This window comes from Rhinatrema bivittatum, chromosome 2, assembly GCF_901001135.1.
Source record: "Rhinatrema bivittatum chromosome 2, aRhiBiv1.1, whole genome shotgun sequence".
Lineage (NCBI taxonomy): Eukaryota > Metazoa > Chordata > Amphibia > Gymnophiona > Rhinatrematidae > Rhinatrema > Rhinatrema bivittatum.
The window spans coordinates 155,114,405-155,126,914 of record NC_042616.1 but is presented as its reverse complement, the minus strand read 5'-3'; the positions used below and the strand labels follow the sequence as shown (position 1 = coordinate 155,126,914).

The window sequence follows — 12,510 nt, the reverse complement described above, 5'->3', positions numbered from 1 at the left end:
CTGAAATAAATCAACTTATAGTGAAAAGTTTATCAGTTACTGGGCCTGTTTTAGGATTGCACCCAATGGTTGAGCCAGTTTGCTATGAAGCTATTTAAGGACAGCTCTTTTTCTGACCAAACCTATGTTCCATATATGTGCTTACTGGCTAAAGTTTAGCCCCGCCTCTGGAATACCTCCAGCGATGCTCCTTATTATCTGGAGAAATTTTCTGCAGCAGGGGGGATTCAAATTTTTGTTTTTGTGTGGGTAATTCCAAAAGTTCCTCACACAAAGCCTTTGAATATCGGCAGTCAATGTTAATTGTCTCGTCATATGGCTGCCTCATTTTCCTGTCACTTTTAGGAGCTGGGAGGGTGACCTGATCCTTATTTGTGCATCATGGGATGCTGACAATGTAGGAAGAAGCCACCAAAATTAGGGGAGGAAAAGTCCACTGAAACCATTTTGGAAAATGAAACCTGAAAATTCTTGCTGCTAATGTCTCATCTCCACTTTTCTTATAGTGATGTTCCTTGACAACTTTAATTGATATATGTCTCCTCTTGGTTTTGGTGTCTTATTTACTGTGTCCTATTGGTTTTTCCATCATGGTACAACAGGTCAAAAGTATACATCATGTAAATGTGTAAGATTACAGAATAAATAGAATCCACATCAGGTAAGGCACATAAAATAATAAGGTACATAGATACAGAGATACATTTAAAGTATACATAGGATGGGTTACAGGAAATCATTGATAGGCATTCAGTAAAGTGCAAAAGATAAGCAGTAGGGATGTGAATCGTATTTCGGATGATTGAAAATATCGTACGATATTTTCAAAATCGACAGAAATCGTGTGCTCCCCGAAACCGATAGGAAAACCCCACGATATTGTTCGTGGGGTTCTCTTATCATTTTGGGGGAGGGTGGGAAAAACGGCACACAAAAATAATCCCTAAACCCACCCCGACCCTTTGAAACTAATCCCTTAGCTTCCCCCACCCTCCCGACCCCCCCCAAAAAGCTTTTCACAGGTACCTGGTGGCCCAGTGGGGGTCCCGGGAGCGATCTCCCGCTCTCGGGCCATCGGCTGCCACTAATAAAAATGGCACCGGTGGCCCTTTGCCCTTACCATGTGACAGGGTATCCGTGCCATTGGCCGGCCACTGTGACATGGTAGGAGCACTGGATGGCCCGCGCCATTTTTAAAGATGGCGCCGGCCATCCAGTGCTCCCTCCATGTGACAGGGGCCGGCCAATGGCACGGATATCCTGTCACATGGTAAGGGCAAAGGGCCATTGGCGCCATTTTGATTAGTGGCAGCCGACGGCCCGAGAGTGGGAGATCGCTCCCAGGACCCCCACTGGACCACAAGGTACCTGTAAAAGGTTTTGGGGGGGTAGGTGAAGCTAAGGGATTAGTTTTAAAAGGTCAGGGTGGGTTTTTTGTTTATCAGCTTGGGCGCAGCCGATAAAAAAAACCCGATCGGGCCGGACGAAAAAAAAATCTCGATGTGAATCAGAACCAGAATCAGAACCGATTCTGGTTTCGATTCACATCTCTAATAAGCAGTGTACTTATTTTAAAACACATCTTATACTCTTGCTATAAGAGCATTTTAAAGTTCACATACTAGCTTGCAGGAGATGTACAGATAGGGAATAGACTACCATTCATCTTATCTTGGGAAGGCAGTATCACAAAGTTATGTTTTCAGTAGTTTTCTGAAGACTAGAAAATTTGTTGCTAATGTGAGGTTGAGTGGCAGAAAGTTCTACAGTGTTGGAACTGATCCTGGTACAGGTGAGGCACTGATCTTTGAATGGAGGCACCATTAGGTGCATTTGTGGCAGCGACTTCAGAAAGTGGAAAGACACAAAAAGATTCTGTCAATGGCCAAGGAAGAGTGTGTGGATGTGTGCGTGTGTGGGGGGTGGGGGCACAGTCACTGAGAGCCTTAAAGGCTAGGGATGTGAATCGTTTTAGGACGATTAAAATTATCGTCCGATAATTTTAATATCGTCTTAAACCGTTATGGAACACAATACAATACAGATTCTAACGATTTATCGTTATAAATCGTTAGAATCGTGAGCCGGCACACTAAAACCCCCTAAAACCCACCCCCGACCCTTTAAATTAAATCCCCCACCCCAATAACTTAAATAACCTGCGGGTCCAGCGGCGGTCCGGAACGGCAGCGGTCCGGAACGGGCTCCTGCTCCTGAATCTTGTCGTCTTCAGCCGGCGCCATTTTCCAAAATGGCGCCGAAAAATGGCGGCGGCCATAGACGAAAAAGATTGGACGGCAGGAGGTCCTTCCGGACCCCCGCTGGACTTTTGGCAAGTCTCGTGGGGGTCAGGAGGCCCCCCACAAGCTGGCCAAAAGTTCCTGGAGGTCCAGCGGGGGTCAGGGAGCGATTTCCCGCCGCGAATCGTTTTCGTACGGAAAATGGCGCCGGCAGGAGATCGACTGCAGGAGGTCGTTCAGCGAGGCGCCGGAACCCTCGCTGAACGACCTCCTGCAGTCGATCTCCTGCCGGCGCCATTTTCCGTACGAAAACGATTCGCGGCAGGAAATCGCTCCCTGACCCCCGCTGGACCTCCAGGAACTTTTGGCCAGCTTGTGGGGGGCCTCCTGACCCCCCACGAGACTTGCCAAAAGTCCAGCGGGGGTCCGGAAGGACCTCCTGCCGTCCAATCTTTTCGTCTATGGCCGCCGCCATTTTTCGGCGCCATTTTGGAAAATGGCGCCGGCTGAAGACGACAAGATTCAGGAGCAGGAGCCCGTTCCGGACCGCTGCCGTTCCGGACCGCCGCTGGACCCGCAGGTTATTTAAGTTATTTGGGGGGGGGTTCAGGAGGGTGGGGGATTTAATTTAAAGGGTTGGGGGTGGGTTTTAGGGGGTTTTAATGTGCCGGTTTTTCGATTTTTCGATTTTTCGATTTTTAACGATTTTTAACGATTTTTCACGATATTTTACCCCCCCAAACGGCAACAATACGATTCCCTCCCCCTCCCAGCCGAAATCGATCGTTAAGACGATCGAGGACACGATTCACATCCCTATTAAAGGCCAGAAACAAGATTTTAAACTTGGTTCGGTGTACTATCAGTAGCCAGTGCAGATGTGATGGTCTCAACCTTTTTTAAACTCAATACCATTTGAGCCACAGCATTCTGTATGAGTTGCAGATGCCAGATGAGTTTTTTCTTTTATAATCCCGATGTAAAGCGAGTTACAATAGTCTAGATGGGAGATCAAGCAGGCCTGAAAGAATGTGGCAAAGGCAGAACTGTCAAAGAAGAAGTGGAGATGATGAAATTGGTGTAGATGAAAAATAGTGCCTTAGTTACAGCAGGACCTGGGCCTCAAAGGGGAACTTAAGAGTCAAGTACAAATCCTCAGCTATGGAATTGGTGGCTAATGGGGACAGCTGTCCCTTTGAGAGTCACCTGAGATTTTAAGACTGAGGTCATTTTTACTCATCTACGCTAATTCTGTCTTTCGTGGGTTGAACTTCAATTTATTATTGGGCAGACAACCAGAAATCTTTTACAATCATTTAGGTTTCCTATTATTTTGTCAGGGTTAGGGCTAAGGTGACCTAGAACTGAATATCACTGGCAAGAGTACATCTGAGGGGATACAAGTAAATGTTGAACAATGTGGTTGTTAAAACAGAGCCATACGGTAGAACTCAGGACCTTTAGGTGAGAGATTATCACCTCATAGTCCTTGTATCAAAAACCAAAGAGAGGTTGATGAGCACCAGTAGGGATTGCCTGACTAAGATCCATGCACAGTGGGAGTGTGCTCACTGACTATTTTTGTTTTAGACGACTTCTGGTTTTTTTTACATTTCATTTCATTTTTTTCTTTAAATTTTTCGTTTTTTTGCATGCAATTGCAAACAGCTCCCATAAAATTCATTTTGTATGTGCAATTTGCAAATTTCACACACAAAAGTAGAAAATGAAATGAATCAAAATTCAAAATAATTGTGTTGACATTTATTTTTATTTTGAAATGACATGAAAAGAAACAGCCCATTTTGTTGTGTTTTTCATGTCAATTCAAAACTAATTTATGTCCCTTATGCACAGGCATTGTATCAATGGCCTCAAAAGTATGCAAATAGTTTTTATTTTCATGCACAAATACACACATACTTTGAAATATGCACATATGTATGCATGCGCAAACACCAGTACTTCCTGTTTTACTGGAATAGGTTCATTCCAAAATGGCCCCCAGGCAAGGCAGCCAAATTTCACTAGAGATATTTCTACGCTGATAATGAGGAATGAGGTTCTCCTATTCCCCATCTGTGGGATCAGGAGAAGCAGTATCAGTGCTAAACTGAGGCCTAAAGCCAGGCTGGAATGGATCAAGGATATTTGTGGTTGACAGAAAGTTGGATAGCTGTACAATCGCTGCTTTTCCAATGATCTTACTCAAGAATGGAACATTTGTGATCAGGTAGTGGTTGCTCAGATCATTCAGATCCAAGTTGAGTTGTTTGTTTTTTTTAATGAGTCTTACTATTGCTTTCTGTAGGCAGTCTGGCCTTCTGCCAGCAAAGTGTTAACACTGGGCTAGAAGCAATCAGGTAGCTAGGATTTGGCCTGCTTGACTACCCAGAAGGGGAAGGGTTCCTCATGGCATATCATCGCTTTAAGGTTGGAAAGGATGGAATAAATATTCTTTAGGCAAAGGCAAGAATGGAAGATAGTGAATTTGTGGGGGTTCCAGTTTAGACAATAAAGCATGGCACTCTAGTACATTTAAAACCTACCCACTCCCAATCCCACCAATCACCTCCCCATAATCAGTCTTACACAAACAGAAATGAAATCCCATTTCTCAGCTTCACCCTATATTACACAATTAAAATTCTATAACATCAATAAAATTTATCACCATATCACAGATCATAAATCTGATCAGTCTCTCAATGCCAAACAATTACATCATTCATATCCCAATCTCTGCAACTACCTTGGGTAAAAAGCCAAGTCTTTACTAATTATCTAGATTTTAAATAATCAGCTTCTAGTCTCACTCCAAGTGGTAGATTATTCCATATTTTTGGACCAAAATAACTGAAGGCCGTAAGTCTTGTAATTGAAAGGCCTAATTTTCTGAGGCTTGGGAGCACCAAATCAGCTTTCTGGGATAAATGTAAGGTTTATGAAGTTTTACCACTATTGTTAAGTAGCTTGGTAAGCCATGCCAAATGCATTTAAACATCGGTCATAGGATTTAAAATGCATGATTCAGAGAGAGCTATCTTCTCACGATACTGGCATAACAGGAAGTTAAGATATCCCAAGTGTAGTTGTGTAAAAGACTGAAGTAGCCCAGGTGAAATTAAATATTGAGCAGCCAAATATGAAGGATTCTAAATTACCTTTATCAACTGCTAATAAGGTTATAAATAAAGCTAAAATTAAAATATATATAATTTAAATTGGCTGTATGTGAATGTCAGAAGTCTAAAAAATAAGATCGGAGAGTTAGAATATATGGAACTTAATGAGGACACAGACATAATGGGGTGATTTTCATAGACTTATGAAGGGGTTCTGCATGTAAAATCAGTATAATTGCACATAAGTATCTTTGGTATATGATAAGCAAATTTTCAGAAGGATGAGTGTATGCACATACTATCACATACATGGAAATGTAAGTGTGGAGATAGAGGGCATTTTAAGGGCGCGCTAGGGCATGCTTTGGTAGCATGCTCACATTTACATAATCAAACGTGCGTATGCTTTTACATCTGCTAATGAAGTTGTGGATATTATTTCTGACTTCTCTTTAGTTTGCAGCTTTTGGTGGGGGTCTGGTACAAGTAGTGGGGGTGTGTGGATGAAATGGTAGAGCTGAAAGTCTGGGTTAGCTGGTGGAGGTCTCAGTGAACAGGTGCTTGGAAGTACATGCACAGATATTTTCAGATGTGACATACAATCATACGTCAGCTAACTTTGTAAGATACCTATTGCCATATGTAAACTGACCGTTATTATATGCATGTTACAATTATTTAACACATAAAATATATGCATGCAATTTTATAAAAAAGGTCTATACAATTATGTGGATCCCTGAAAAATATGTGCATACTTTCAGGATGGTGATACGTGGTATCTTATAAGTGGTATGCCTCCAATTGCACAGTTTACATAATTTTAGGTGCACCTAGTTATGTGTGTGTGTGTGCTGAGTTATGCGCACTATTGAAAATTGTCCTCAATTGATCCCCGCAGAACAAGGATCCCCGTGGAATGATGAGGAAGAGGGGAAGTTGTTGGCACCAGGTAGGTGATCCCGCCTTCTGCCCAGCCACCTCCCTCTGCCTGCCCATCATCCCAAGGAGGTAAACCCGTCAGCAATGCCGAAGATGGGGAGAGGACCATCTGGTTGCAGCACCAGCAGGCGAACCGATCGCTGACATCGAGGGCAGTGGGGAATTGCACTGCAGGCATTCCATCCCCCCGCGGAATGAGGAGGAAGAGGGGAAGTTGCAGGTGCCAGGTAGACGATCCCGTCTTCCACCCACCCACTGCCCTCCGCCAGCCTACCATCCTGGCAACAACACCCAAGGCACTTGCACTGGGAGGCTCATGCCCTTGGCGTGAGCACGAAAGATCGCAACAAAGGAGCTTGTCCCTTTTTGCACCCCTTCATGTTCGCCTGACGTGCAAGCCTAAAATGGATTTATCATTAATAACTGGCTCCTGACTGACTTTACTACCACAATGGAACAAATAAGCAATATTGAACTCATACTATGACAAGGTCTATATGGAGAGCTAAGAAGGAAAACCTGAAAAAAGAAACACAGAAGGAACATAAAGATGATCCCCACACTAAGTACCTGTTGCGAGCGCGTCCACCACGCCGCTGTACAAACCGAGGGCTTGGAGGCCTTTGGGTTCAGCTACAAGTGCGAGGAGCACGGTCGCCTCCAAAGCAGGTGGGGTGAGCCCTTGGGCCATGGCGAGACTCAGGGAGGAGCCCCAAGCCACACCGTGGGAGGTGAGCTGGTGCGAGCATGGAGAACCAGGCAAGGCATAGCTGAAGCAAGGACTAGAGAACAAGGTCTGACCCTCAACCGGACCTGCACGCCCACGACAACCAACAACGCAATGTTGATTGATGAACAGTCCTCCGACTGTTCCAAGCCCTTTCGGACCTACCGCTGGGTAACGGCATTGGGCAGCAGGTCGGACAGAGGACGAGGGCAGACAGAGTCCTTGGAACACAGAAGACATCACAGACGAAGGCTGCAGCGAAGACATCATAGACGAGGGCTGAAGCGGAGACATCATAGACGAGGGCTGAGAAGGAAGACATTGGCACTGTCCCTCAGGGTGCCCTACTCAGCCCACCTTCACGAGCGGACCCAATGGGCTGGTTGCAGACCACCCTGTCCCACTGCACGCCCTACACAGCCCAGGAAGGCTTAGCTTTTGGGTACTTGCCAGGTTCTTATGGCCTGGATTGGCCACTGTTGGAAACAGGATGCTGGGCTGGATGGACCCTTGGTCTGACCCAGTATGGCATGTTCTTACTTAATATAACAGACATAAAATTCATGTACATAACGATAAATCTTGCCCTCTTGACATCCCAAGTCATCTAGTCCTCCCACCCTTGCTCATTTAGTCTGCACAAGTTCCTAGCCCTCGGCCCACCAAACTATCCAATCCTGCCACCTATATCCAGCCTTAAAACCCACTAAAATCCTCAGACCCCAGTTTAGCACACACGCCAGGGCCTTAATGCATAGCCCATTATTTCTGGGGGATGCTACACAGGTGTGGCTTTAGTATTCACATTGATATTTAGTGTATAGGCCCCTTTGTTTTGGGGACCGCATGTCCTAAGTTGTGTTTCTTGGCTGTGCAAGTGCATTGAAGTGGTTCAAGGAGTCTACAATTCACCAGAGGAACTTGGAGAGCTAAAAAAAAAAGCATTCTTTTTGTGTAACAAGGAAAATGGGGTTTATGACTGGGTGTGCAGTCGGGTTTCAACAACATGATCTCCATAGCCGTTTAGTATCTGAGACCCGGCCATGCATCAAACTCATTTGTCCAAGCCACTCAGGATGAATGGTGATAACTTCTAAGATTGCTTTGAGAAACACATTTTATAATCTTGCTTTCAATTACATTTTTCTATGCATACTCAGAATGTATGGAATGGATGTGTTAAACTGATTACTGGGATTGGTTTGTCAATATTTCTAGCCTGTTTTCACTGTATATCTGATAACTTCACAAGGTTAGTGGATCTATTGACCATACTCAGTTCCTCCATTTAGGATATGCTTCACTAAGACTTTTCTCCCCTCCTGGGTCTATAGAAAAAAACAAACCACCTGGATGAATCAGGCCCTTAATGTTGACTACAAAGAAAATGCAGGAAATCAAACATTCTTCAAGATATGCACCAATGAAAAACAACAATGTGCTCAAGACTTCCCACTCCTGTGCTGTGAGTCACTACCATCCCTCCAGGAGTCTGTGACAACTTCATAAAACTGGAATGGACAGCAGCAGAATGCAGTTTTTATAGTAAGCTTAATAATCAAACGGACAACAATGAGCAAAGACTATCGCACATACCCCCTCCTTCCCGCTCCTGCAATAGAAATGCAGCCCTCCATGTCACAACATTTCTGTGCTCACAGCAGTGAAACCAGTACAATGATGCTAGCATGAAATACGGTGACATTTCAGAAGGCATTATGGCGGAATGCTACTATATTTGTACATGCTGCATATACCCCTGCAGTGATAACATGGGTCAATCACCAACTTCCAATGCTTCAATAAACTGGATACTTCCATAACTATCCAAATGAAAAGTCATTAACTGTGTACCCAACAGCTCACAAAGATAAATAACTCTTTGACAGTACCTGCTGTAGACTGTTTGGAATATATTCAATTGCAAATTAGTCATAATATTTTGTGACAGGGTTGCTTTGTTATAATATAGACTGACTTCACACTTCCAGAAGTGCTACATCAAAACCACTCTGCAATATACAGTGCATTACATGTTAATTACTCTATGTTCTTATACTATTAACACAAGGAATAGGCAACATTTGTTGATTTGTGGATTATTTTTATGTGATTTGGGATTGCAATTCACCAAACGCTGCCCAAAGGGAAATTCACAGCTAAAGGACAGACATGAGGACTAGGATTCCAAATCAAGATTACCCAATTGCTAGACTTAAATCACATTTAAAACTGTATTACCATCTGAAAACACAAACCTGGGGCTATGGTAGGTAAAGGTCCCGCAGAGGCGTCCACTGCATACCAGTCCAAGAGGAACCCAGGCCTGCTGATACTGCTGTCAGTCTGAAACTGAATTGCTATAGAACTGCCGAAGGATGAGAAAGGTGCAGGGGGCGACAGGCCACAGTATGTTCCAATAAGATGGGAATGAATGTTGGGTCCTTCATAAAACTATACGGAAAGACAATGGACAAATCAGAACTCTACCGCACAGTCAGCACATGGGAAAGATGTTAACATTTACTAAAACTCTCATCACCTTCTTCTGTTTAAGAAGCAAACTCCAAGTGCAGAAAAAAAAATAGAAATATGATTTGATTTTTGTCAGATGAAGTATGTCAATCTAAATAAGGCCTGCTGTTCAAGTATATATCGCTAGGCGCAGAATAGGAGGAATCTTTTAAAATAAGTCCCTTTGTAATATTTAATTTGCCACTGTAATTTACAAATTTGATACTGCTAATAGGCAATGGCGCTATAATTCTTTGCCATCATGGTATCATATGTACAGTGTATTCTCCTTCAGTGCTCCATTTCTGGTGATACAAATGTGGTGTTTAGTGCATCCTAAATATGCAAATTAGAATAGGAAATGTAGACTAGACTGCATCAGTGCTGAATGATGGCTTCCACAAGAGTGCACCCATTAATTCAATCCAGGGAGGTTCTGAATAATGTCATTAATCCACCACAAGAAGAAAGAGTAATTGCTTATCTATAACTTTTGTTCTCAGATGAGAGCAGTGCAGTGAGTCACACTGAGGGGTCATGAGACCTGCGTTATGTGCAGAGTCAGAGCTTTCCTACAAAATGTTCAGCATCCATGAGGGATTTCTCACATGACAGGCCTGCTGTTCTTCAGTTAATTGCATAATTTAGTTAAACACTAGGAATGAGCTATTGTTTCATAATGACATGGAAATAACATTTGTTTCATTTTATGTCATTTCCAATTCTAAATGGCAGAAAAAGCAATGAAATTTCTTTTTTATTCCCTTGTAGCAATTGCTAAAATAAATGAGTGTGTGCTAATAAGAAAAAAGAAATACAAAAAAAAGATATAAAACAAAATGAAAAACAATATTTTTTCCAGGCACACTCCTATTAAACATAGAAAGGTTCTGCTGGCAAGGTTAGCAGGATGAACTTATCTGAGTTATTCAGCAGCGAGGGCATGCTGCTGAACATATCAGCTATTCTAAAATATAGCTGGATATGTTTATCCAGTGAATGTTAGGGCTGCTCTTTGGCTGGCCTACAATTATCCAGCTATCAGGCCGATACAGAAAAACCCACGGGAGAGCTGGCAAGCGCCCACTCTCCTGACGCGCACCCAGGCCACTCTCCTCGGCATGCAAATGAGGGCCCGCGGTAAAAGGAGGCGCTAGTGACACTAGCGCATCCCTAGCACCTCCTTTTTGATAGAAGCGGCGGCTGTCAGCGGGTTTGACAGACGATGCTCAATTTTTCCGGTGTCGGTTCTTGAGCCCATTGACAGCCACGGGTTCAGAAAACGGACGCCGGCAAAATTGATTTAAATTTTTTTTTTTAATTTTTTTTTAACTTTTGGGGCCTCCGACTTAATATCGCTATGATATTAAGTCGGAGGGTGTACAGAAAAGCAGTTTTTTCTGCTTTTCTGTACACTTCCCCAGTACCGGCCAAAATTACCACCTGCCTTTGGCAGGCGGTAATTTCTGAAAGTAAAATGTGTGGCTTAGCTGCACATTTTACTTTCTGGATCACGTGGGAATGACTAATAGGCCCATCAACATGCATTTGCATGTTGCGGGTGCTATTAGGGGGTAAAAATAGCACGTCGAAAACGCACGGCCAAACACGGGCTAACAGTGCGCTCTGCCGGAGCGCACTTTACTGTATCGGCCCGTATGATAGCTGGATAACACCCAAGGACCACCCTTGACATAGCTGGAAAAAATTAGAGGAGGATAACTTTCAAACTACTGCACACAGTGGTATATGTGGCTGCACATAGATCTATGATGGTATTTTATAACCCACGTGTATTACATACATGCAATTTATAAAATACTTGTATCTCTACTTATGCATAAATACATGAAATGCATTGAAAGTGAGTATTTTAAAAATATATGAGTGTATATTCTGTGTGTGAAACTAAGGTAGGGCTTGCGTGAAACCCAATTTATACATGTAAGTCAGTATATTTTAAAACATGAACATGTAATTGAAATTACCAGTTTACCAATTACTCCATCAGTTCTCCCAGACCTTCTCCAGTTCATTGAGACCCTCTTGGTTCTTCAGCCTGAATTTCCCCTAGTTCACTTAGACCTCCCATCCAGCCAATATCACACAGTAAATACATTTATCACTTATGCAAGCAGTCTTCTGGCTTATGCTGTTACCTAGTCAGATATGATCCCCTCCACATCTTGCTCTTGTTTTATGCGTAAAATTTCATTCCCTATACTGTACTGCTTCCTTGGGTTTTTGCAACTCAAATGCATAACCTTGCATTTATCATGAATTCTATGCAGAACCATATTAAAGATCTTTCTGAAATCCAAGTACACTGCATCTAGAGTTCTCCTCTAATCTAACTCTCTGATCACTCTAGTCAAAGAAATGTATTAGATTTTTCTGTCAAATCTACCACTGTGAACACCATGCTGCCATGGATCCTATAATTTGAGTACATTAGTGCTTAGAAATAGGTGCCAATAGTCAGAACTGCACAGATTCATTGCAAGCTTGTGCTAGCATATCCGTATCTTGGGACCTGCCTCCATTAATACATTTTTTGATGAAAAATACAAACTAACATTGCAGCTTGGTATTCATTTTTCCCCACCCCATTTTATATTCCTTCTCTCAATTTAATTTAGTCAGGTCACAGCAGTGGCAGTCCTTGGCTGGGGTCCATGCATCAAGACTCATTCTAGAACCCTGCGGTCATGAGCCCAAAATATGACCATTAGGTGTCACCATTGCATGATGTCAATGACCCCCTCCTCTTAAGTGATATCTATTCTAAAATGTTCATTTTAGTTTTGGATTCCTTGTTCTGGGCGACAGATGTAATCTGATAAATGTTTATATGAGTGGCAAAAACAGCTGTAACAAACATCACATTCTTTTGCACTATGCAACAAGTAAGGTTTATTGGCACTAAGATATTAACCTCAGACATCTGGAGATGGTCCAACTA

At 43.0% G+C, this 12,510-nt stretch overlaps 1 protein-coding gene across 1 annotated transcript in view; it reads right to left on the bottom strand.

Moving 5' to 3' along the window:
- Positions 1-12,510, bottom strand: part of CUBN (cubilin) — a 639,217-nt gene that overhangs the window by 184,158 nt on the left and 442,549 nt on the right. The window contains exon 39 of the mRNA XM_029588764.1: positions 9,293-9,488. Coding sequence (XP_029444624.1) covers positions 9,293-9,488 — 196 coding nt within the window. The remainder of the gene's footprint in view (positions 1-9,292; positions 9,489-12,510) is intronic.